Here is a 26886-nt window from a genome sequence, read left to right as displayed (position 1 = left end):
TTCGGATATGTATGGGTCAACATGTAAAACTACAAAAAAAAAAGCCAAATAATAGGTACATATGTCTAATATGTGAACCAAGTAATAATTCCGTTCGTAGTACTCCTTCCAGTCTTACAAAAATTGTACATCTTACTATTTTTGTTTGTTCTAAAAATAATTGTCTCTTTACTTTAAATAATCACAAAAAAAAAAACCATTTAAGTTCCAATTATGCCATTTTTATTATTAGAAATGTAACATTAGATATGTCAACTACCTTTATAATTACTCTTTAGAACAACTTTCTTTTTAATTAAAGGGCTAAAGTCATAAATTGGCTATATATATACTCAAATGTCCCGATGTCGTCCATATACCCATTTCCGTCCTACTGTCGTTTACAAACTTTTAAAAAAGTGTACCAATGTAAACAAAAACTTTCAAAAAGTGTACCAATATAAACAAAAATGACCTGCTACCGGCTAAACCGGTTTAAAATGATATCAAATCAAAAAGTGTAATTGTTTTATTATTTTAAATATTACTGAATATTACGTGGTCAACATCTTGATTCGTGATTGACAACGAGATGATGAAATTTAAAAATACAATTTGATTAGGCATGTACTTGTGGATGGTTATGCAGAATTTAAATCTCTAATTCGAAGGAATCATCTCGAATTTGAGAGCCAAACTTCGGATTTCAAAAGTCAACAAGATATTCATCAATCGAATTAGTTTGATTTAGTTAAATTCAAGTTCTAATTCGGTTTGTCAAGCATTAAGTGATGATTTTACAACAACTTTTGTGTTGAATTCAATCCCTAAAAACTTTCACATCACGAAATTGTGTTTGCGTAACGACCCATTTTCGTAAGTGAAAATCGGATGTCACACTAACCATTTCATTTATTTCAAAACATTACATTAAATGCTTCCCAATAAGCAAATGGAAGGTGCGTTACAAATTCATGACCAAAAACTAATATAAATTAAAAGAACACTTGAACTAACTTTTCGACTTCCTTAGCTTCTTGCAAACTCCGTTTCTTGCGTTCCTTGAATATCTGCCGCATGGAATTAAAAATGCGGCTGAGCTAAAAACCCAGTGCGCGGATACAAATATAAGGAAACAAACAATATGTATTTTACAAAAACGATTAAGAATTTAAAAAGTCTTGATCTATTTTGTAAAAAAGAATTTTTTTCGACATCTAACATTGAAGGGTTGTTCCTTTTGTGAAAGTTGCTTCTTTTAGCGTTCGGGTTTTATTTAAAAAAAAAAAGTTAGTAAAGTGGAGGTTCGATTTGTATTTTAATAAAAGTTAGGGGGTTAAGTTTGTGAAATTTGAAAAAAATATACGTATAAAGTGGGAGTTCGATTTCTATTTTAATAAAAGTTAGGGGGTTAAGTTTGTGAAAATTGAATATTAGTAAAAAAAAAAAAGTTAGTAAAGTGGGGGTTCGATTTGTATTTTAATAAAAGTTAGGGGGTTAAGTTGGGAAAACTATACGTATAAAGTGGGGGTACAATTTGTATTTTAATAAGAGTATAAAGTGGGGGTGCGATTTATATTTTAATTAAATTTGGGGGTTAAGTTTGCGTAAAGTGGGAAAAAGAATAGTGCTGTTCATTTGGTCTTTGCCTTTTTGATATAGGTATATAATATGTAATGTAACACTGTTTATCTACACAGGCAACTAAATTGAATGACATTAAATCTTGCAAAGGGACTCCATTTTGGATGGCACCAGAGGTTTCTTGATTCTTTCAAATATATATTTGATAACGCTAATATAATTTAATAAAATGAATGATGCTTTACAAATAATATTATATTCGCATTGTACTATTGTATCCTTAGGTTGTTAACCGAAAGAATAATGGATACGGGCTTGCAGCAGATATATGGAGCCTTGGTTGCACAGTGTTGGAGATGTTAACAAGAAAAATTCCGTACTCCCACTTGGAACGGGTATGACCTTAATATTTTTCTTGAAAACTTGTGTATCATTTGCTTCCATTTTACATACTAATTTACATATTACCTAATAGACAAAAGTTATGAATAGTTAACAGGGACATTTTCGACTTTTAACCTTTTTTTTTTTAATTTTAACTAAATTTCATTTTACACACTTTTTTGAAAAATTTAAATCGACCCCCCAAACAGGGGGTAAAGTGTCAATTAACCATTTTCATAAAAAAATCTTAAATAAACTCCACCCAAATATTTAACGGGTCATGTCTTCTCGCTCGCAACGAGTTAAATTTTTCCGACACCATCGTTAAACTCGAAATAATTTTAGGAACACAATGTCACTAGCTATACTCAAAACGGACGCTTTTTTAAAAAACGCTAAATATTTGGGGTACTTTTCATACACGTTGATTTTGCGTTAAATTTTTAAAAGTCGACAATTCCATAGCGAAACGCTGAGATGCACATATATTGTTAACTTAAAATAACATTTAAATCTCTCACGGGTTATACCTTTTAGTTCGACTCGAGTTGCGCTTCAACGACATCATCGTTAGCCACAAAATAATTTTATTAAACGCAATAAAATACATTGAAAACCGAACCCCCTGCGCGAAGCGAGGGTTCGATAACTAGTTAGATACTAATACATATCTTTTATTACGTTCGAGAAGTTATTTTGTTCTGACTGGGACATGCCTTTTGGTTTTACAGATGCAAGCATTGTTCAGAATCGGAAGGGGTGATGTGACGATCGCTCCAAATCCATATGGACGAACACGTCATTCATCGATTTCATCGCGAGGTTTTGACCTCTATGTGATACGTTTTGTAACATTGCATTCGTTTGAAAAGGTATTTCATAAATGAATATATAAATTCCAGGTTTTTAACATCTGATGATTCCTACGCATAGATAATCACCATTTAAATGGTTTACAATAATACATCTGTTGACAATACAGTCAAAATAAGGTACATGGTGAATGCAAGTTTCTTGTATATAGCATGTATGACTCCAAGCACATATCTTGTATCACGTATAAGCAAACAGCGGAAGACTTCTAGAATCCTGAGAATAAACATGCTTCAAGTGTCAACACAAAGGTTGGTGAGTTCATAGTTTTAATATTACACATAATCCGTATATCAATGTGGATTACAAAATTTCAGTTGTTTTATTCAAAACATTTATCAATAGGTTTTACATAAAAGGTGGATCACAAGATTTCAGTTGTTTCATCCGAAACGTTTATCAATCGGTTCTACAAAATTGAGCACCCTGGTAACTAAACTTTAACGTTTATATAATTTGTACCCTTTGTATAATCATCTTAATAATACACGCAAACCAACGTGTACGCTTCTCAAATAGCATACGTCCGTTAAAAGGCTAGTACTCTAGCTCGGACGGGGATATCAAGCCCTATGGATCCATATACTACTACTCGCGCCCACCAGTTCTTATAACTGGCAGTTACTAGTTACCAAAGCTAAGGGATTTTCGGTTCAAACTCAGTGTAGAATTTAGTATGTACTTGTATCCATTGTGTTTAAAATAAAGTGCATGTATTCTCAGCCCAAAAATATATATTGCAAAAGCAATTAAAAAGGGAGCAAATGAAACTCACGCATATAAATATTGTAAATCAGTTAATAAAGCATTTGCATGTATTCTCAGCCCAAAAATGTAATGAGTAAAAGGGGATCAATGAAACTCACGCATATAAATATTGTAAATCAGTTAATAAAGCATTTGCATGTATTCTCAGCCCAAAAATGTTGAGAGTAAAAAGGGATCATATGAAACTCACTGTTTAATATTGATATACAATATTGTAGGAAAGCACGTAGACGCATCGGAGATGATAAACACGAGTTTTGATTCACAAAAAAATATCCCCGAACATTACCCATAACCTCCTTGGCAATAACCCATAATTTCCTTAGCTCTATCCCGCTTGAAAACCCATTTTGAAAATTACTTGGACAGCACTCCGTCGTAATATTTTATGTACATTATTATTTTTGTATTGCAAAAATAATAACACTAATATTAATAATAATAAGATTAATAATAATAATAATCTTAATATTAATAATAATAATAATAATAATAATAGTAATAAAATAAAATATATAAATAATTACGGAGTATATATCTGCATATGTGTGTGTGAAAACTGTCAAGCAAACAAGCAATTTATAGGGTGTCAGCTGGAATTGCACCCCATGCGATCGCATGGGGTTTGTTCCTCTTATCCACGCGATCGCATGGCCTATAAAAACAGCTCATAAACTTTTTGTCCACAAGCTTGTCGACATGATTAATTAATTATAATTAATATATATAATTTAAATTAATTAAATAAATATTATATTATATTTACGTGCATAGTTGACTCGTAAATTTAATTCCGTTATTTTGTACGTTGACGTCCGGTTTAAGTCCCGGTTCCGATTTTTCAAACGTGGTTTCGTACACTGAGAAAACTAGCATTTTACGTTTTACCACCTATACCTTTGTCAATAATTAGGCTTATTCTTCACTAAATTATATTCTATGAAATATAACTTATACATTTAAGTATCGTGGTCATTTGCTTTTATAAATCATCGTTTCGCAGTATATATACATATACATATATATATTTTATTTATTTATTTTGAAATAGTGTTTTACTGTAGCAAAGTTACTGTAGCAAAGTCAATTTTTACTGTAGCAAATAGTGATTTTTGAAAACACTGTAGCATTTTGGGTACTGTAGCAATTTAAAAATACTGTAACAAATTAGTGTTTTACTGGTTCATCTTAAACGTTTTAGTTAACTTATCTAAATATCAATCGAATCAATAATCGAATGTTATTATTGTTTAATAAATAACTTGAAATCATATATATTCAAATAGATATATAAACCAATAAGTTTAATGTACGGTATCATGCAATTAAAACTTTGTTACGTTTTCAAGTTATAGTATATATATGTATCTATTTACATATAATGGTTCGCGAATCGTTGAGAACAACCGAAGGGTAATTGAATAGTTCAAAATTTTGAGATTCTGATAATGCTAAAAACGAACATATATTTCATAGCATTATTCCTCAAGAAAGACAAGCTTTTAGTTGCAATGGTTCTATTTACAAGTGATATTCGTTTAAATAATAAAAGGTGAAGACAGAAGACAGATTCGACGATTTGAAGACGCAAACGACCAAAAAGCTCAAAAGAACAAAAGACAATCAAAAAGGTTCCAATTATTGATAAGAAACGTCTCGAAATCACAAGAGTACAAGATTCAAAACACAAAGTACAAGATATTAAATTGTACGCGAGGACGTTCGAAAATCCGGAACCGGGACCAGAGTCAACTCTTAACGCTCGACGCAACGGACTAAAAATTACAAGTTAACTATATATATAAATATAATATAATATATAATTAATTATATTAATTATATATATATTATATATATATATTAAAAACCGTCGGCAGCAGGAAACTCCAAGGGTGTGAGCTGTAAATATATCTCCGCGACTCGCGGAGTTTTAAGGGCATTTTGCCGCGAGTCGCGGAGCCCCAATTTTCAACCCTGGCTATAAAGCAACCCGAATTCTGATCAAAATCATCATCATTTTTCTTCTCATTCATACGAGTAATATATATTTATATTTATAATTTATATTTTAATTTTAATTATAATTTTAATAATAAGGGTATGTTAGCGAATGTTGTAAGGGTGTAAGTCGAAATTCTGTCCGTGTAACGCTACGCTATTTTTAATCATTGTAAGTTATGTTCAACCTTTTTACATTAATGTCTCGTAGCTAAGTTATTATTATGCTTATTTAAAACGAAGTAATCATGATGTTGGGCTAATTACTAAAATTGGGTAATTGGGCTTTGTACCATAATTGGGGTTTGGACAAAAGAACGACACTTGTGGAAACTAGACTATGGGCTATTAATGGGCTTTATATTTGTTTAACTAAATGAAAGTTTGTTAATGTTAATATAAAGATTTACAATTGGGCGTCCCTATAAATTACCATATACACTCAATCGGACACGATGGGCGGGGTATTTATATGTACGAATAATCGTTCATTTAACCGGACACGGGAATGGATTAATAGCCACTAGAATAATTAAAACAGGGGTGAAATTACATTCAAGGGTAATTGGTGTAATTGTTAACAAAGTAGTAAAACCTTGGTTTACACGCAGTCGATAACCTGGTGTATTCATTAAACAAAGTATTAAAACCTTGTTACAATTCGAATCCCCAATTAGTTGGAATATTTATCTTCGGGTATAATAATAATTTGACAAGGACACTTGCAATTTATATTTATGACTGATGGACTGTTATGGACGAAAACCAGACGGACTTATTGAATAATCCAGGACAAAGGACAATTAACCCATGGGCATAAAACTAAAATCAACACGTCAAACATCATGATTACGGAAGTTTAAATAAGCATAATTCTTTTATTTCATATTTAATTTCCTTTATTTTATATTTAATTGCACTTCTAATTATCGCACTTTTATTTATTGTTATTTTATTTAATCGCACTTTTAATTATCGTACCTTTTAATTATCGTAATTTTATTTTATCGCATTTTTATTCGCAATTTCATTATCGTTATTTACTTTACGCTTTAATTTAAGTCTTGTATTTATTTTATATTTTACATTAGGTTTTAACTGCGACTAAAGTTTTAAAATCGACAAACCGGTCATTAAACGGTAAAAACCCCCCTTTATAATAATAATATCACTTATATATATATTTGTATTTTTATAAAAGTAAACTAATATAGCGTTGAGCTTTGTTTAAAGATTTCCCTGTGGAACGAACCGGACTTACTAAAAACTACACTACTGTACGATTAGGTACACTGCCTATAAGTGTTGTAGCAAGGTTTAAGTATATCCATTCTATAAATAAATAAATATCTTGTGTAAAATTGTATCGTATTTAATAGTATTTCCTAGTAAAATATAAGCTATTTTATATACACCTCGTTCGACATCAAGTATTTTTGGCGCCGCTGCCGGGGAACTATCTTAAAAGCCGGAAGCGCAACGCTAATATAAAAAAAAAAAAGATTTTTATCTACTTTTATTAAAAGTCGTTTTTGTAAAATTACGTTTTAAAAATTCGAAAAATATAAAAAGAAAAAAACAAAAATATTAGTATTTTTAAGATTTTGTTAAATAGTTAAGTTTTATAAGTTCCTTTATTTCTATTTTAGTTTATAAAAATATAACTTTTGTTTTAAACATCTTTTATTTATATAAAAAAACAGAAAACATAAAAAAAAAAAAAAATAAAGAAAACGCGTAAAAAAGTAAAACCTGTCAACTGAATTTCTGATCCCCGCGACTCGCGGGGTTTTCTTCTTTATTTGCCGCGACTCGCGGAGACCCTCTGACACTCGCACAAGAAGCCCTAATCGAGCATTAATTACGGGATTTTAATTATTATTATTATTATTTAACTTAATTATTATTATTATTATTATTAATTTTAGTTTTATTTTTACTTTTTACTTTATATTTATGTATTTTGTTTAATTAGTTTTATTAAAATTGTAAAATTAGTAGTTTTATTAAATAAATAATATAAAAATAATATTTTTATAAAAATTGTACTTTTTACAACTTTTTGTATATTTTTATATTTTGTACCTTTTTAATCGTTGAAGCATAACTTTTGTATTTTTAGCTCATATTTAATTTTAAACTTAGTTTTTGCTATAGTTATTTTTACTCCTAGATTTTTAGGCTTTGCCGTAGAATTCCTTAAGTGCTTTTTCTTTAGACTAAGATTTAGGTGCTTTAGAATTTTGCGACGCCTTTTTAAGTTTTAGTTTCTTTTTAAGTTATTTCCATTTGGGATTTAGTTTTTCCTGTAAGCTTTAATATTTTTAGAGACCTTTTACTATGTACCAATTATCATTCCAATTAGTAATTTCAATTTGCGATTATAATTTTAAGTTAGTTGTAGTAATAAGGTTAAATTAGTTAAGTATTTTTAAGTTTTGATAAGTTTCTTTTATTTTTCCGTTACCTTTTATTTTTCAACCATTTTTCCTTTTTCGACCTTTTTCGACGAACTCTTTGTCTCTCTTATTTCTCGCCATTCTAGTTTTTAGGACTTAGAATTTTATTCTACTTCTTATCTAAATTTCTAAAAATTACGAAAATTTATTTTAAGTGGTTAAATTGATAGACATCAAAATTTTCTGGTTCGTAGTAATAGTTGGATTTGTACGTGGACCGGGTTATTGGAGCCAAACAGTCCTCAATTATATTGAGACCAAACGAATCCTGCCCCTCTGCTGCATCTTTTGGCTATTCGAAACGTGGGCAAAATCAGAAAAGTCTATTGATTGGATAACTTATTATAATTTTTCTTTCCTTTTAAAAACTAATAGGATATTCAGTGAATGAACCGAGCAAGACGTTCATCACCTTTTGTACGTTCACCACCTGTAACTCGATCAAGACATCGTTTAACAAATATAACCGCCGTTGATTTTTCTTTAGAATCGTCATCCAGTCGACCAAGTACTTCAGTCCAAATTTCCGATAATCCATTTTTTGAACCCGACCTCACAATTGAGAATCCAGAAAATATTCAGGAACGGTTCGTAGATCCTGAACCACTAAACTTTCCTCCGGAACCACCAATCATTCAAACAGAGATTGTTGAGGAACGAACCATTAAATCTGAAGCATCTAGTGATACCAATTCAACAAATTCAATTATGGAGAATCTGGAACCTTTAAGTATGGAAGACCGAATGAGAGCTAAACGCACTGGCCAAGGTCACGCAATTACTCATCCAGACATTAATGCGCCAGATTATGAAATCAAAGGACAAATTCTACACATGGTGACTAATCAATGCCAATTTAGTGGTGCGCCGAAGGAAGATCCAAATGAACATCTACGTACCTTTAATAGGATCTGCACACTATTTAAAATACGAGAAGTGGAGGATGAACAGATATATCTCATGTTATTTCCCTGGACTTTAAAGGGAGAAGCCAAAGATTGGTTGGAATCGTTACCTGAAGGGGCGATTGATACATGGGACGTTTTAATTGACAAATTTCTTAAACAATTCTTTCCTGCATCTAAAGCCGTAAGACTTCAAGCAGAAATTGTTACGTTCACACAGAAACCAAATGAAACTCTATATGAGGCGTGGACAAGATATGGAAAGTTGTTAAGAGGATGTCCGCAACATGGTTTAGACACCTGTCAAATAGTACAAATATTCTACCAAGGATGCGACATCACTACAAGAAAAGACATAGATATAGCAGCTGGTGGTTCTATTATGAAGAAAACCGAAACTGATGCTTACAAAATTATTGATAACACTGCTTCCCACTCGCATGAGTGGCACCAAGAAAAAGACATCATTAGATCATCTAAAGCAGCTAGAGCCGATTCTAGTCATGACTTAGATTCCATTTCCGCAAAGATAGATGCTTTCGAGAGACGAATGGAAAAGATGACTAAAGATATTCATGCAATACGAATTAGTTGTGAGCAGTGTGGAGGACCACATTTGACAAAAGATTGTCTCAGTATTGAATTAACAATGGAACAAAGAGAGAATATTTCATACATAAACCAAAGGCCTGGAAATAATTATCAGAATAATTATCAACCGCCAAGACCGATTTACAATCAAAACCAGAATTATAACCGAAATATTCCATACAACAACCAACAAGGTCCTAGCAATCAACAAGTATCCAATAATACTTATAATCAGCAAAGACCGAATTTTCAAAACAAACCACCACAACAAACCGATGATAAAAAGCCAAATTTAGAAGATATGATGACGAAGCTAGTTGAAACTCAAACGCAGTTTTTCACATCTCAAAAACAAACTAATGAACAAAATGCTCAAGCATTTAGAAATCAACAAGCTTCTATTCAAAATCTGGAACAAGAAGTAAGTAACCTAGCAAGGTTAATAGGTGAAAGAAAACCGGGAAGTTTACCTAGTGATACAAATGCTAACCCCCGGAATGAAACAGCTAAAGCTATTACCACAAGAAGTGGTACAACACTTAAACCACCTGAAATACCTGTAACTTCTGATGAAACTATTCCTACTCCACAAAAACCACAACCTGATCAAGATAAGGAAAAAGAACCGGTAGTTGAAAAGGTTAATGAAGATAACACAGTTAAGGATAAACCTTATGTTAAACCATACCAACCACCACTTCCTTATCCGAGTAAAATGAAGAAAGAAAAACTTGAAGCCGAGCAATCCAAATTCTTGGATATGTTTAAACAGATAAATGTAAATCTTCCTTTCATTGATGTGATTTCAGGAATGCCAAGATATGCTAAATTCTTGAAAGATCTGATCACAAATAGAAAGAAAATGGAAGAACTTTCGGCTGTTACTATGAATGCTAATTGTTCAGCAGTGCTGTTGAATAAGATACCAGAAAAACTATCTGATCCAGGAAGTTTCACAATTCCATGTTTTCTGGGTAGTCTTAGTTCAATAGAAGCATTGGCAGACTTAGGTGCTAGTATAAATCTAATGCCGTATTCACTATACGCTAAACTAGACCTTGGAGAATTGAAACCAACCAGAATAAGCATACAACTAGCCGATAGATCAATAAAATATCCTAGAGGGATAATGGAGAACATGCTAGTTAAAGTTGGTACTTTAGTATTTCCAGTAGATTTTGTTGTTTTGGACATGGAAGAAGATTCTCAAGTTCCTCTCATATTAGGAAGACCATTCTTAAACACGGCTAAAGCAATGATAGACGTGTTCGGTAAGAAACTGACCCTAAGTATAGAGGATGAAAGTGTTACCTTTTCAGTTGATAGAGCAATGCAACAACCACAATCTGCAGATGATACATGTTATTATATTCAAACTATAGATGCACATGCAGAATTATTAGAAGAATTTCCAGAATTACAAGGAACAGGAGAATGTTCTTTAGGAGAAAGTAATGAACCAATTGATGAAGCTGAAATGTTAGCTACACTTATAGCTAATGGATATGAACCAACAACAGAAGAAATTCAAATGCTAAAAGAAGAAGACAGATATCGATATAAATCATCGATAGAAGAACCTCCAAAATTAGAGTTAAAGCCACTTCCAAACCATTTGGAATACGCTTATTTACATGGTGAATCTGAATTACCTGTAATAATATCGTCTTCTCTTACTAAAAATGAGAAATCACAACTCATTTCTGTGTTGAAAGCTCATAAACCAGCCATTGCATGGAAGATTCATGATATTAAAGGAATAAGTCCTTCGTATTGCACACATAAAATCCTTATGGAAGAAGGTCATAAAACGTATGTGCAACGCCAACGAAGACTAAATCCTAATATGCAAGATGTAGTTAAAAAGGAAATTATTAAACTGCTAGATGCAGGTTTGATATATCCAATTTCTGATAGTCCATGGGTAAGCCCAGTTCAATGCGTGCCTAAGAAGGGTGGCATGACTGTCATTACAAATGAGAAAAATGAGCTTATTCCTACTAGGACTGTAACAGGATGGCGTGTATGTATTGATTATAGAAAATTAAATGACGCCACCAGAAAAGATCACTTTCCCTTACCTTTCATAGATCAAATGTTGGAAAGATTAGCCGGAAATAGTTACTATTGTTTCCTAGATGGATTTTCCGGATATTTTCAAATTCCAATAGCACCCGAAGACCAAGAGAAAACCACATTCACGTGCCCTTATGGTACTTTTGCTTACAAACGCATGCCATTTGGACTTTGTAACGCCCCTGCAACCTTTCAAAGGTGCATGATGGCGATTTTTCACGACATGATAGAAGAATGCATGGAAGTATTCATGGATGACTTTTCAGTCTTCGGTGATACATTTAATTCATGTCTAGTTAATCTGGAACGAATGCTAATTAGATGCGAAAAATCAAATCTAGTACTTAATTGGGAGAAATGCCATTTCATGGTTAAAGAAGGCATCGTTCTTGGACATAAAATTTCAAAAGAAGGAATTGAAGTGGATAGAGCTAAAGTAGATGTAATTGCTAAACTTCCACATCCCACCAATGTTAGAGGAGTTAGGAGTTTTCTAGGGCATGCCGGTTTTTACCGACGTTTCATAAAAGATTTTTCTAAAATTGCCACTCCAATGAATAAACTCCTAGAAAAGGATGCGCCATTCATCTTTTCAGATGAGTGTATCAAATCTTTTAATATTCTTAAAGAAAAACTCACTAATGCACCGATCATGATAACACCAAATTGGAATCTACCATTTGAACTAATGTGCGATGCAAGTGATTTTGCAATGGGAGCCGTTTTAGGACAAAGGATTGAAAAACGATTTCAACCTATATATTATGCTAGTAAGACATTACAAGGAGCACAAACGAACTATACAACTACTGAAAAAGAACTCCTTGCTATTGTCTTTGCTTTTGACAAATTTCGATCATATCTCGTTCTAGCAAAAACGGTGGTCTATACCGACCATTCTGCTCTTAGATACCTATTTTCAAAACAAGATGCTAAACCAAGATTAATCCGTTGGATCTTACTCTTACAAGAGTTTGATATTGAAATCCGAGATAAAAAAGGAGCAGAAAATCTCGCCGCTGATCATCTTTCTCGTCTTGAAAATCCCGAATTAGAAGTTCTGAATGAATCGGCCATACAAGACAACTTTCCTGATGAATATCTATTGAAGATAGATTATAAAGAAATCCCATGGTTTGCAGACTATGCAAACTACTTAGTTTGTGGATTCCTTGAAAAAGGATTATCGTACCAAAGACGAAAGAAATTCTTCAGTGATATAAAACACTATTTCTGGGAAGATCCACATCTGTTTAAAAGTTGTCCCGATGGAATAATACGCCGATGTGTATTTGGAGATGAAGCTAGTAAAATTTTAAACCATTGTCACACAGGACCAACAGGAGGGCATTATGGGCCTCAACTAACAGCAAGAAAAGTTTATGAAGCTGGATTCTATTGGCCTACAATTTACAAAGACTCACACCTTCTTTGCAAATCCTGTGATGCATGTCAAAGGGCCGGAAAAATAAGTCAACGTGATGAAATGCCACAAAATGTCATCCAAGTATGTGAAGTATTTGACATTTGGGGTATTGACTTTATGGGTCCATTTCCAAAATCTCATAATAATCTATATATACTCGTAGCCATTGATTATGTATCTAAATGGGCGGAAGCACAAGCTCTCCCAACTAACGATGCACGAGTTGTAGTCAACTTTTTAAAACGTCTTTTTGCAAGGTTTGGAACACCGAAAGCTTTAATAAGTGATCGGGGTACTCATTTCTGTAATAATCAACTTGAGAAAGTTCTTAAAAGATATGGAGTAACTCATAAAATCTCCACCGCATATCATCCACAAACAAGTGGACAAGTTGAAAATACCAACCGAGCTTTAAAACGTATTCTAGAGAAAACCGTAGGATCAAATCCGAAGGAATGGTCCATTAAATTGGAGGATGCACTCTGGGCTTTTAGAACAGCCTACAAAACTCCAATTGGAACCACACCTTTTAGACTTGTGTATGGAAAAGCATGTCATCTTCCAGTAGAAATTGAACACAAAGCATTTTGGGCTTTGAAGACATGTAATCTTGATTTACATGAAGCCGGACGTCTACGATTAAGTCAACTAAACGAATTAGAAGAATTAAGACATGAAGCATACGAAAATTCGTTGATCTATAAAGAAAGAACGAAGAAATGGCATGATAAAAGAATCAGAAGTTCAAAAGAATTTAAAGAAGGAGACAGAGTTCTTCTTTTCAATTCACGATTCAAGCTATTTCCTGGAAAATTGAAATCAAGATGGTCTGGACCATTCATAGTCAAAAGAGTTTTCCCATACGGAACGATAGAATTGATGAATTCAAATGGGATTGAATTTAAAGTTAATGGTCACAGAGTTAAACATTACATACAGGGTCCGATGGAAGTCGACAACGAAGTTAATCACAATTTCGACACCACAGCTAACTAAGTGTGGGGAGAATCAAGTCTGTAAAGGATAATATGTATTTCTGTTAGAGTTAGATTGTCTGTTTTCGTGTAGTTCTCGAAGACGGAACACGTATGGTCTTTCCCTAGCAGACCCTAAAGAACTAGTCTTCTCCCCCCATTCTGAATTTTTATTTTTTTTAGGTTTTTACAAAATGAAGACTGCCTGTGAACTAAACCATGGTCTAATGCTACACGCTTTGATCACTAAACGTAATAATGACATACTACCGAGCGAAATAGTATCAGTAATCAGAGAAAGAATGGACGGAGTTAGAAAAGGATCCAGATGCGAAGATAATAAGTTACAATTTGGTAAAGGAATATCAAAATCCGCAGCAAAAAGAAGAGCACGACACCTAGAACGATGTCACAAATGCGGAAAATGGTCACATGGAGGTAAATGTTCAAATAATCAAACCTATTCAAATACCGAATTTGTTACTTTATGCAGAGACGGACCGTTCATATGTTTAGAAGAAAAGACAATGAATGCTCGAGGTTACGCCTATGCAGCCATGGAAAACCAATTAAACCGACTATCTTATGAATATAATAGATCATATAACTAAGAAATCTATTTCACAGGTATGTCTGTACAGTTTTTATTTTTATTTATTTTTTAACCTTTTGATAATAAACGCTAATTTGTTCGCTAAAAAGTATTAAATTGGTATTGAATAAAATTAGGTTTGACGACCGAAATTATTGATATCATTCAAAAATTTATTACATCACTGCGAAATTTAACGTTTATTCTTAAGGTATAAATATCTTTAAACAATCAAACCAAAATATTTCAAAAATTCGTCATGAGTTAAATTAGGTCTTGGAACCGAAATTACTTTACCGAAAAGAGGGACGCATATTTTTGATAATATTTGATTGATTAAAGTGGGATAAAAAGACAAAAAGATTTTCAATTTTATTTTTACCATGTTTTTTAAAAAAATTAATATTTAAATCTTAAATTAATATTGTAAACTTTGTAAAAACAATATTTTTAAAATTGTAAATATTTGAAAAATTAATATAAGTTTGGTGTGAATTTATAATATGAATTTTTAAATTAAGTTTGGTGTGAATTTTTAATTTTTAAAAAAATGAATTTTAATTTTATGCATTTTAAATTTTGAGTTTGGTGTGAATTTTTAATTTTAATTTTGAATTTTATATTTATGTTGTGTGAATTTAAAAACAAAAATTTACTTTATCTCATTAAGTTAAGAATATGGTTTTTAAAATTCGTCGTAAGTTGAAGACTAGGTCTTTGAACCGAAATTGCTTTACCCGAGGGAGGGACGAGAACTTTTATTATCATTATTTTTAATCTTATTGATTTAAAGTATGCCAAAAACATTGAAAAAACCCAAAAATCTTAGCTTTTAAAACAATCGCTACAAAAAGACAAATTTTAAAATTTTGTCGAAGGACGGACTAGGACATCGATCCGAAACGACCTCGTCCTAAATAACAAGGGAAACAAAATTTTAAAATTAATTTCTTAATTGTTTTATAAGTTAAAGATTATAAAAAAAAAAAAAAAAAAAAAAAAAAAAAAAAAAAGGTAAACTCCGCGACTCGCGGAGTTTTCAGTGAAAAACCTCCGCGACTCGCGGAGGGACAAAATTACAGAAAAAAAATATAAGGAGCTGAACGATCAGTTCACTCCCACACAAAAACACTGCAATTTTGACAGCGAAAAAAGACCCCGAAAAACCCGAAAATCACCCCCAAAAATCTCAATTTTTAACCGTTAATCACCAAATTTTTTGCTAAAATCATGTTGAGAAGGATGATATCTAAGAACTACTCAAGAAAAATGGTAAATTTCTACACCTAAACACCATTTAATTCGAATTTTAGTGTTCTTGAGCTAATTTTTACCCAATTTGATTTTGATGCTTTTTAGTGTAATTAGACTTAAATTGTTTATGTATTATGCTTGTATAACCTAGATTGATGCTGTTTAACATGATTAGAAGCCTTAAACTTCAAATTTTGAATAATCTAGGGTTTGTGTTCTTGAGCAATTTGGGGCTTTTTGATATAAACAGGTTATGGCCGATTTTTGTCATGAATTGTTGCTAAATTGAGTAGTGTAACATGTCTAGGTAGTTAAATGATCCAAACTTTGAGCCTAAACATGATTTTGAGAATTAAAGTGGACTTTTTCAAGTCCAAAATTCATGAACTTGATTTTTGAAAGATAATGCCATTTGAGACTTGTTTATTTGCTAGTAATGATTATTTTGACATGTTATTTGAGTTGAATGTTTATGAACTTGGCGAAAATTTTCGTATATGCTTATTTGAAAAAGTGTAGATTTGATAAAAATGTGAAAATAAGCTTAAGTTTGATGTAAATTGATAATGTCATTGTAATTATTTTGATTGATGATTTTGCTGACACTAATGCATATTTGGATGCACAAAATTTGTGTTTGATGTGTTTTGCAGAATGAAAGGGGTGAATCTTCATCCCAAGCCCGTCATGCTCCTGCTGAGAACTTGGAACAACAGGAGGTAGATAACTACTACAAGCAGGATGTACCTCATCCAGTCATGACCTTTTCAGATATGCACTTGGAACAGTTGCACCCGAACCTGCGATTTGACAGACTTTGGATAGATTATCCAAAATATCAACGGGGTTTGCATACTCTTCATTCCAAGGTTGTTGAGGTACCGAGGGTCATAGAATGGGGACCCTTGGAAGCTGTAGAATTGGCCGGGCCAATTAGGGAGTTACTGGTACAGAGGTATGGTAATTCTTCTTTTAATGACTGGATATGTTTATTCACCATACGCAGACCTGTATATAAAGTATGGTGTGAAGAGTTGTTATGTAGTATAGAGTTGAATGATCGGGTAGCTAGTTTAACCGATCGTTCTTTTATTAGATTTTTGTTAGGCGGTTCGATGCGCCACATGTCTTTACTGGACATGGCTCAGGCTTTACGTATATACACGCCTGAGGAATTAGCGTCTGCCGATTGTAGAGGATTGATATTAAACGGTAGGAAAATAGATGAAAATTTTGATACACACGGTGTGTGGAGTCAAATGACAAGCCATCACCGTTTTAAAGGGGGAAACTACTCTTATTTGGATATAGATAGAGCCGAATTAAGAGTAATACATAGGTTTTTAGCTAATTCGATTACACAAAGGGGTAAAAACAAAGAAAAGGTAAATGAACAAGATTTGTTTTACCATATGTGTATTCGAGACCCACACAGCGCTGTAAGTATACCATATTGTGTGGGTTATTATTTATCAGCTATGGTTCGAGGGATGCGTCCACATAGCATAATAGGAGGTGGTATTTTTATTACTTTGATTGGTGAATATCTCGGTGTGGATATAAGTCGGGGGGGATTATTGGTAGAAGAGCCGGAACCCCGCGACACTATAGGTTTAAATGTATACCATGGTGCTAAAGTTTTGAAGCGGCGAAATAACGCCGCAGTACGATACAATGGTAGACATCCACAGGTAGAGAGAAACCAGGAACAAGGTAATGTAGGAGGGGGGAATGAGATGCAAGAAATGCATAGGTTTATAGCTTCTCAGGAATACGAAAATGCTAGACAGAGAGCATTTGAAGATTGGCAAGTTCATCAGAACCAGATCATAGCGCATTGCCAACATATAGGTAGAAACTATATTCCTACACCGAAACCCGTCTTCCCTCCTTGGTCGATAGAGATGCAGCCACCATATCCTACGTATGACCCTGCCGAAGCATTCTATAGCACTTATGGTTATGCGTGGAACCCCTATTGGTACCAATATCATCCTTAGTTTACTTATTTTTATTTTTATTTTGTAATTTGTAATTATTGATATGTTTAATACTTTTGTTAATATTGTAATCATTTTTATAATTATCTAACTTTTATTCTTAGATTTTAATAATTTTTGAATGTGGGGTAATATACCAAACTTCAAAAATATGTATATATGTTTGCAGTTTATCTTATGTACACAACAGGGTAAAACAACGCATTTTCAAAGACTGGCATTAAGTTCAGCAAAAGCAACTAATTTTGACGACAAGATGCAAAATATATGTGAAATAACAACAAGACGGAATGAACAAATGATGTGCACCATTTATCATTCAGCAAACAAACGCCAATATATTTGGAAACTTTGGTAAAAATTTAATCATTTTCACACAAATCACCCTCAATAATTTAAATTGTTACTGATTTCTTGCAAATGAGGGCAATGCAAGATCTTAAGTGTGGGAAGGGGTTAAATTCTTTCGGATTTTAAAAATTTTTATATTAAACACTTGGTTACCATTAAAATACTAGTAAAGCAGTAGTTGTATTAGAATCTAGTGCTCTCTGATAAAAAAAGAACAGCCCTAGTCTTATATACTGACTACCCAATTCTAGTAAAATTTTTCAAAATTTTCAAATAAATGAATTCAAAATCATGTTTATACATATTTATGAACGATAAAACTAGGTTTTAACACCGAAATTATTGTTACCTCGGAAAGGACATAAATTGATAAACAAACTAAAATGTTAAAATTCATTTAAAATGGAATAGAGGACGATAAAAAGAAAAATAAAAAGCCAAGTGTGGGAAAATTTACCAAGTTATTTTAAACATATGCCACATATATTTGTAACAAATAACTGAAAATACTTTTGCTTTGGACTAAACTAAACTGTTTTACCCGATGAAAGAAAAGAAGAGATGGATCTACACGATGAATCAATTCCATCATTAAAAGGAAGTAAAGTCTTCCGAAAAAGACACGCGCTTCTTGATTTAGGTCATGAAGTTGTCGTCCAGACCAGCTGTAGGTTGACGAAAAATCTAGAAAAGTCATCACTAAAATCAGCAGGAAATCCATGGACCTCAGCATTAAACAGGGTCGCCATGTGGTCAGATTTATCCTAACCATGAGAAGGATTTATCTCGTACAATGGGGAGGCACCGTGCAAATTAGCTGGATAAGACTAATGAATCAGATCCCCAGAAAGGATAATCTCCTTAAAGATTAAAAATTAGCTTTCAAGACTGATATTACTCAATCCTAGAGATTGACCTTAAAGATTGAGAATTCAAACTCATGGAATTCGATGATATCTAAACTCGAGCTTGAACGAGAAAATATTTTGATCAAAAATACAAACCGATTTGTTTTCTGAAAACCCTATTTTCAATGCGTTCATTACCATTGAACGTAAAATCCTAGGAATTCACCTGGAATTCATTAGGTCACCTGAACTAAATCGGGTGTCAACCGTAAGAACGGTGGTTGCATAGCATGGTCAAAGACAGGACCTTGTGCCAGACCGAAAAATTATAAGGGTGAGCTTTACTATTGCTCCTACCAAGGATAGTAATTGCGTCCGACACGTTATAGACCATAATCAAAAGTATGTCACGGGACATTGCCTTAACAGTTGCTTGTTCAACGCTTTCCTTTACAACCGGACGGTAGTTTACCGAAAGGTAATATACGGAACAAGTAAACTGGACGTGTTGCTTTCCAAATACAAGGTTAGCAAGTGGGTGACACAAAACCGCAAGTTTTGAGCTAAAATTTTCAAATCTGAAACCCACCAAACCCACAAAAATATTTTGCAAACACCGGTAAAGGGTTATTCCGGAAAACTTATCTAGGGTAAAAACTAGATTTAATTTTCAAAAGATCAAATGTTTTCATAAAGATCCAATTTCCTTAATGGATCTAAATTTTTATAGTCGTGTGGGACTGTAAACCATATCGTTACTACCATTGTTTATACCACCATATAGAAATCACTGATGTACAAAGTGTGAAGAATAAAGAAGTGATTCTAGTATTTCAAGACAATATTGCTTGAGGACAAGCAACGCTCAAGTGTGGGAATATTTGATAATGCTAAAAACGAACATATATTTCATAGCATTATTCCTCAAGAAAGACAAGCTTTTAGTTGCAATGGTTCTATTTACAAGTGATATTCGTTTAAATAATAAAAGGTGAAGACAGAAGACAGATTCGACGATTTGAAGACGCAAACGACCAAAAAGCTCAAAAGAACAAAAGACAATCAAAAAGGTTCCAATTATTGATAAGAAACGTCTCGAAATCACAAGAGTACAAGATTCAAAACACAAAGTACAAGATATTAAATTGTACGCGAGGACGTTCGAAAATCCGGAACCGGGACCAGAGTCAACTCTTAACGCTCGACGCAACGGACTAAAAATTACAAGTTAACTATATATATAAATATAATATAATATATAATTAATTATATTAATTATATATATATTATATATATATATTAAAAACCGTCGGCAGCAGGAAACTCCAAGGGTGTGAGCTGTAAATATATCTCCGCGACTCGCGGAGTTTTAAGGGCATTTTGCCGCGAGTCGCGGAGCCCCAATTTTCAACCCTGGCTATAAAGCAACCCGAATTCTGATCAAAATCATCATCATTTTTCTTCTCATTCATACGAGTAATATATATTTATATTTATAATTTATATTTTAATTTTAATTATAATTTTAATAATAAGGGTATGTTAGCGAATGTTGTAAGGGTGTAAGTCGAAATTCTGTCCGTGTAACGCTACGCTATTTTTAATCATTGTAAGTTATGTTCAACCTTTTTACATTAATGTCTCGTAGCTAAGTTATTATTATGCTTATTTAAAACGAAGTAATCATGATGTTGGGCTAATTACTAAAATTGGGTAATTGGGCTTTGTACCATAATTGGGGTTTGGACAAAAGAACGACACTTGTGGAAACTAGACTATGGGCTATTAATGGGCTTTATATTTGTTTAACTAAATGAAAGTTTGTTAATGTTAATATAAAGATTTACAATTGGGCGTCCCTATAAATTACCATATACACTCAATCGGACACGATGGGCGGGGTATTTATATGTACGAATAATCGTTCATTTAACCGGACACGGGAATGGATTAATAGCCACTAGAATAATTAAAACAGGGGTGAAATTACATTCAAGGGTAATTGGTGTAATTGTTAACAAAGTAGTAAAACCTTGGTTTACACGCAGTCGATAACCTGGTGTATTCATTAAACAAAGTATTAAAACCTTGTTACAATTCGAATCCCCAATTAGTTGGAATATTTATCTTCGGGTATAATAATAATTTGACAAGGACACTTGCAATTTATATTTATGACTGATGGACTGTTATGGACGAAAACCAGACGGACTTATTGAATAATCCAGGACAAAGGACAATTAACCCATGGGCATAAAACTAAAATCAACACGTCAAACATCATGATTACGGAAGTTTAAATAAGCATAATTCTTTTATTTCATATTTAATTTCCTTTATTTTATATTTAATTGCACTTCTAATTATCGCACTTTTATTTATTGTTATTTTATTTAATCGCACTTTTAATTATCGTACCTTTTAATTATCGTAATTTTATTTTATCGCATTTTTATTCGCAATTTCATTATCGTTATTTACTTTACGCTTTAATTTAAGTCTTGTATTTATTTTATATTTTACATTAGGTTTTAACTGCGACTAAAGTTTTAAAATCGACAAACCGGTCATTAAACGGTAAAAACCCCCCTTTATAATAATAATATCACTTATATATATATTTGTATTTTTATAAAAGTAAACTAATATAGCGTTGAGCTTTGTTTAAAGATTTCCCTGTGGAACGAACCGGACTTACTAAAAACTACACTACTGTACGATTAGGTACACTGCCTATAAGTGTTGTAGCAAGGTTTAAGTATATCCATTCTATAAATAAATAAATATCTTGTGTAAAATTGTATCGTATTTAATAGTATTTCCTAGTAAAATATAAGCTATTTTATATACACCTCGTTCGACATCAGATTCAATTTCATAGGTTTTGCTTATCGTGTCGAAAACGTTAAAGATTAAGTTTAAATTTGGTCAGAAATTTTCGGGTCATCACAGTACCTACCCGTTAAAGAAATTTCGTCCCGAAATTTGAGTGAAGTCGTCATGGCTAACAATAAAAATGTTTTCATGACGAATATGAGTTGATAAATAGAATTTTATCACCATTGAATAATACAGATAAAACAATCCGATTACTCGAAGTGTATGAGAGAAGTTATCGTAATAGAATGAAATGGAGAATAGAAATTCGTCTTATCTCTTGATGTAGTAACGATTGATTTCCGGAATTTAAGGAATAGAAAATCTTCATAATTTAAATAAGATTTGATTCTTTGGTAATTGCGGAAATTAGGATTTCCTTTGATTAAATGCGTAATCTGCCTCGATTTCTATGCCTGATATTTCGCTATAAATTGACATCATCCGTCTCATTATTTTCACCATCCCTACTTTCTTCCCCAATTAATACATTCAAAAGATTGTGAAAATGCTCAATCCAGTTCTGGTTCTTGACCTAATATTGACGTTTGCCACAATCATCCTTCTTTTCCAGCTCCCACCAGAAGAATCTATTTATTTCTATTATGCTCTAGGGATTGTTGTATTTATCATTCTCCCGTGTCTTTATATCGCTATACGCATTGATATACACGGTTTGTAAATTTATGTGTTTTTATCGGGCTTTTTATTCTCCGTTATATTTCAATGTCCCTACTTCTGTCTTCTATAATCATTGTTATTCACAGTTAATACTCCCTCCTATTTGCTGCGATTTATACTCCAATTTCTATTTCAGAGCTTTGTCCCTTCTTCTCTTCTTCTTGCGATTAGGCATCTCTTGTAATGGTCCAGCATTCGTAGGTATGGAGTTTTGGATGAACATAGTTAATGTTCCGAGAAGGTGATCGTAATGGCACGATCTTGATTTGTCAAATTACCAGAATATCCGGAAAAGACCGAATCATCAAGAAAATATTTTCTTGATATGTTTAGAGGTTAAATAGAATAAAAGAGTTATGTAACATGGTTCATGATGAGGGTGTGATATGTGAACCTTTATCAAGTTCCATTAGAAACTCAGCATGCCTTACTGTAATATAATCACGTTGATCAAGTGTTATTATATTATACTAACTCATGCTTCAGTTCCCAATATTACTTCAAAACATCCATTTTTTTTATTTTTTATTTTTTATTTTTTGAATTTTTCAGATTTTAGAAACTAAAATAGTTTCTTTTATGATGTAATACAGATAGCGTGAAGAGATAAATAATTTCGGATGATAATAGTTATGAAGATATCTTCAGAAATATCGAAGATATTTATAATGAAAGATATGATAATATCTTAGAATTTCTAATATCAGAGGATGATGAAGAATATTGTCCGTATGGGTTTAGTATCAGGAGCAAGGTATTCGTTAATGGCTTCAGCAGATACTTAAACATTTAGATTCTTTGAAGGCAGGTTCAGTCTTTGTGATTTATCCACAGCCTCCTTCATACTTTGCTTAATCCGTTTTCCAGTTCCAAACCTTCTATTTTTCTCAGCTTTACCACCATACTATTCTTTATCATCAAACTTTTGACTGTTAACGTTGTCTTCAGTTTTTGCTGCTTCATCAGCATTGTTCCAATTTCAGAGAACAAGTTTCATAGTTTGGGGTGTTTTTCGGAAACTTCACATTCGAAGTATGTAAGTCTAGAAGTTGGATGTTATCTATATATAACTGTTGTCGTAGAAAATGCTGCGAGATTTAAAATACTGATTGCTAATTCCCGGTGGTTTGGTATGGCAATTATTGTTACAAGATGTAGACGAGTACATGATAGGGTTTCAATGATTATAATGATTTTTCAGAGGGTCAAGGATCAATGAAGTTGTTGATAAATTTACTGTAAATGTGGTGGAACATAAAAGGTTCCCCAGTAACAAAAACGTATATGCCAAAGTTATAAGTCTGAAAGGTCGTCGTTGACTAGTTGAATGGGTGATAATACTGGATACTTTTAAAAAGGAATTGCAAGGTTATTTTCAGTAATAATAATGCCGAAGGATTTATCACAGATACGTGTTAAAGTTTTACTTAGGTTTCGAGAGCTTTCCAGATGTATGATTATAAGTACAAATCTTTCTTCTCGTAGATATCGTGTAGTTGGTTTGTCTTCTCGTTTGTTCATTAGTTGAAGTGTTTTCAAGAATTTCGATGGGTTTGAACGCAAAATGTAATCATATGATGTTCTAGTACAGTTCTGAATTCAAAGCATGGTTTTCGAAGCATGGTTTTGAAAGATGTAGGAATCTAAGAGTGATGTTTTCCGTTTAATCTTGACTTAGATTCTGATCTATCGAAATCAGAATATGAAATTGAATGAAAATGGTTATTCTGTGATTAACAGATACGTATATCTGTAGGTTTGAGCAGTATAGTTAATGATTGCTGAATCAGAATTGAAGAATGTATAGTGTAACATATTAATGTGGAATTTATATATTTCTAGGGTGTTACCTACCCGTTAAAATATTCTCAGCATTAACAGTTTGTACAAAAGGATTTTCAATTACAATCTTTATGAAAATATATGTATGTATATTTCCTTCAGATGTAATATAGATTTAATGAGTTATTAAACTCATTTGGTTTTCGGTTGGGACTTGAAACGAATAGTCTCTTCTATATTAAAGATTACATAATCGTCGCAGGATATTTCTCCAATGAAGTTATGAATCAATACTTCATCGTTTATGGTTATTAGTATTCTTCGGTGCCTACGGTGCGTATGAGGTTGATACTCGTGGGACAGATTGTGAGGTTAAGGTTTACGGTGCGGATGTTGTTGTTGGTGGTACTGGTACTGTTGTTGGTTGTGCTGCTGGTTCTGGTGGTGCTACCGGTGCTGCCTGTGATGCCTGCAAATTGTGCATCATATTCTCCAAAGCCACAACTCGAGCGCGAAGCTCGTTAACTTCTTCTATTATTCCGGGATGATTGGCGGTTGGTACGAGAGGATGAATAAAGTTTAAAATTCTAGTTATCATATAATCGTTGCGAAATATCCTGGAAATGAGGGTAAAGATAGTGTTTCGAACGGGTTCGCCGGTAAGTGCCTCAGGTTCCTCACCAAGAGGTGAATTCGGTTGGTGGAAAGGATTGCCTTCCTCTTGTCTCCATTGATTAAGTTGATTACGAACCCATCCCCAATTCATCCAGAATTGGTGATGACTGATTGGTTGATTCATTCCGGTTACACTGTAGCAAATAGTGATTTTTGAAAACACTGTAGCATTTTGGGTACTGTAGCAATTTAAAAATACTGTAACAAATTAGTGTTTTACTGGTTCATCTTAAACGTTTTAGTTAACTTATCTAAATATCAATCGAATCAATAATCGAATGTTATTATTGTTTAATAAATAACTTGAAATCATATATATTCAAATAGATATATAAACCAATAAGTTTAATGTACGGTATCATGCAATTAAAACTTTGTTACGTTTTCAAGTTATAGTATATATATGTATCTATTTACATATAATGGTTCGCGAATCGTTGAGAACAACCGAAGGGTAATTGAATAGTTCAAAATTTTGAGATTCAATTTCATAGGTTTTGCTTATCGTGTCGAAAACGTTAAAGATTAAGTTTAAATTTGGTCAGAAATTTCCGGGTCATCACAGGTGAACCCCCTCTTATTCCCGAAACGTTGTCTATAGAGGCCCAAGATTTCATTGGTAAATGCTTACAAGTTAACCAAAGTGATAGGCCAACTGCTGCCCAACTATTGATGCACCCGTTTGTCAAGACCAGTGCGTATGAATCAAAGCCATGTTCTCCCCGATATGGTGTTATATGTTCATTGTAGCTGCAAATAAGTCCTACTATAATATCACAAGGCAAGTTCACCTTAATGTGATATAGTTTGACAACTGTACATCATAAAAAATTGCAAAACCAAATTGACATGAAAAATGAATTGTTCTGCAGGAGTAAAAGAAAATATTCCTTGTAAGAGGGCTGATGTTCTTATTGTATAGAACATCCTCAGTAATAACATCTAGGAGTTAAAGTTGGAGTGCAAGATTCTCTTCAAATTGTAGTTAGATTAGAATTGTGAAGACGCGTGTTGTTACTTACATCGTGTCATTTGTTGCTTGTGGCTGATTCAGTTTGCTATTAGCTTTAGTTTTGTTTGTAGAGGTGATGGAAAATGTATGTTGTAGCCGGAAACTGTATATAGTTGTTTTTTTCGAGTGATGTTATATATAAGTTTGCTGATTTGAAAAACAAAAAATATGTCATTGATTGGAATAATTTTGCAGTATGTTATCTGTTGTAATTTGTATTTGAAGTTGATATCAAATTTGAGGGCTTTTTAGATATTTACTGTGACGTTCGACCTTTGACAGATCTTTTGAAGTGAGGATTAGAAGGCTAAAATGCATGCGGATATCATTCCGATGAGAGATATTGCTTGTAATCAATGGTTGCAAAAATGTAGATTGTCAGTGACACATAACTCTGTGTTGCCTTTCTTTAAATCCAGATAGTCAAGCGAGTTTCAAATTCTTGATGTACAAAGGGATCGAACTTGCGCCCATTTTGAAAAAGGCTTCGAAACATGGCCCCCACCTGCTCTCCCCAACATGGTGTCATATGTTTATAGTAAATGCAAATAAGTCCGACTTTAATATCACGAGTCAAGTTCACCTTAATGTGATAGTTTGAATCAAGGAGTTAAAGTTGCAGTGCAAGATTGTCTTCAAATTGTAGTTAGATGAGAATTGTGAAGATGTGTGGTGTTACTTACGTGATAATTAATTCGCGTCTTTTTTTGCTTGTGGCTGATCCGGTTTGCTATTTGCTTTAGTTTTGTTTGTAGAGGGGATGGAAAATGTATGTTGTAGTCAGAAACTGTATATAG

At 32.8% G+C, this 26886-nt stretch overlaps 1 protein-coding gene across 1 annotated transcript; it reads left to right on the top strand.

The window, feature by feature from the left end:
* Positions 1-1667: 1667 nt before the first annotated feature.
* LOC139873564 (mitogen-activated protein kinase kinase kinase 1-like) lies at positions 1668-26307 on the top strand. The gene is made up of 5 exons (XM_071861485.1): positions 1668-1739; positions 1848-1958; positions 2679-2706; positions 25643-25858; positions 25950-26307. Exons 1-4 carry the CDS (start codon positions 1728-1730, stop codon positions 25825-25827), a joined length of 336 nt encoding a protein of 111 aa, XP_071717586.1. The 5' UTR covers positions 1668-1727; the 3' UTR covers positions 25828-25858; positions 25950-26307.
* Positions 26308-26886: the final 579 nt, after the last annotated feature.

The sequence above is a fragment of the Rutidosis leptorrhynchoides genome, chromosome 10, assembly GCF_046630445.1.
Source record: "Rutidosis leptorrhynchoides isolate AG116_Rl617_1_P2 chromosome 10, CSIRO_AGI_Rlap_v1, whole genome shotgun sequence".
NCBI lineage: Eukaryota > Viridiplantae > Streptophyta > Magnoliopsida > Asterales > Asteraceae > Rutidosis > Rutidosis leptorrhynchoides.
The sequence above is the reverse complement of the archived record's forward strand: the minus strand, read 5'-3'. Positions and strand labels throughout refer to the sequence as shown.

Excerpts from the sequence above, each read along its gene's own strand:
- LOC139873564 (XM_071861485.1), top strand. Across the intron at positions 1,959-2,678 it reads CGTACTCCCACTTGGAACGG|ATGCAAGCATTGTTCAGAAT; the intron begins GTATGACCTTAA and ends TTGGTTTTACAG. Across the intron at positions 2,707-25,642 it reads ATTGTTCAGAATCGGAAGGG|GTGAACCCCCTCTTATTCCC; the intron begins GTGATGTGACGA and ends GGGTCATCACAG.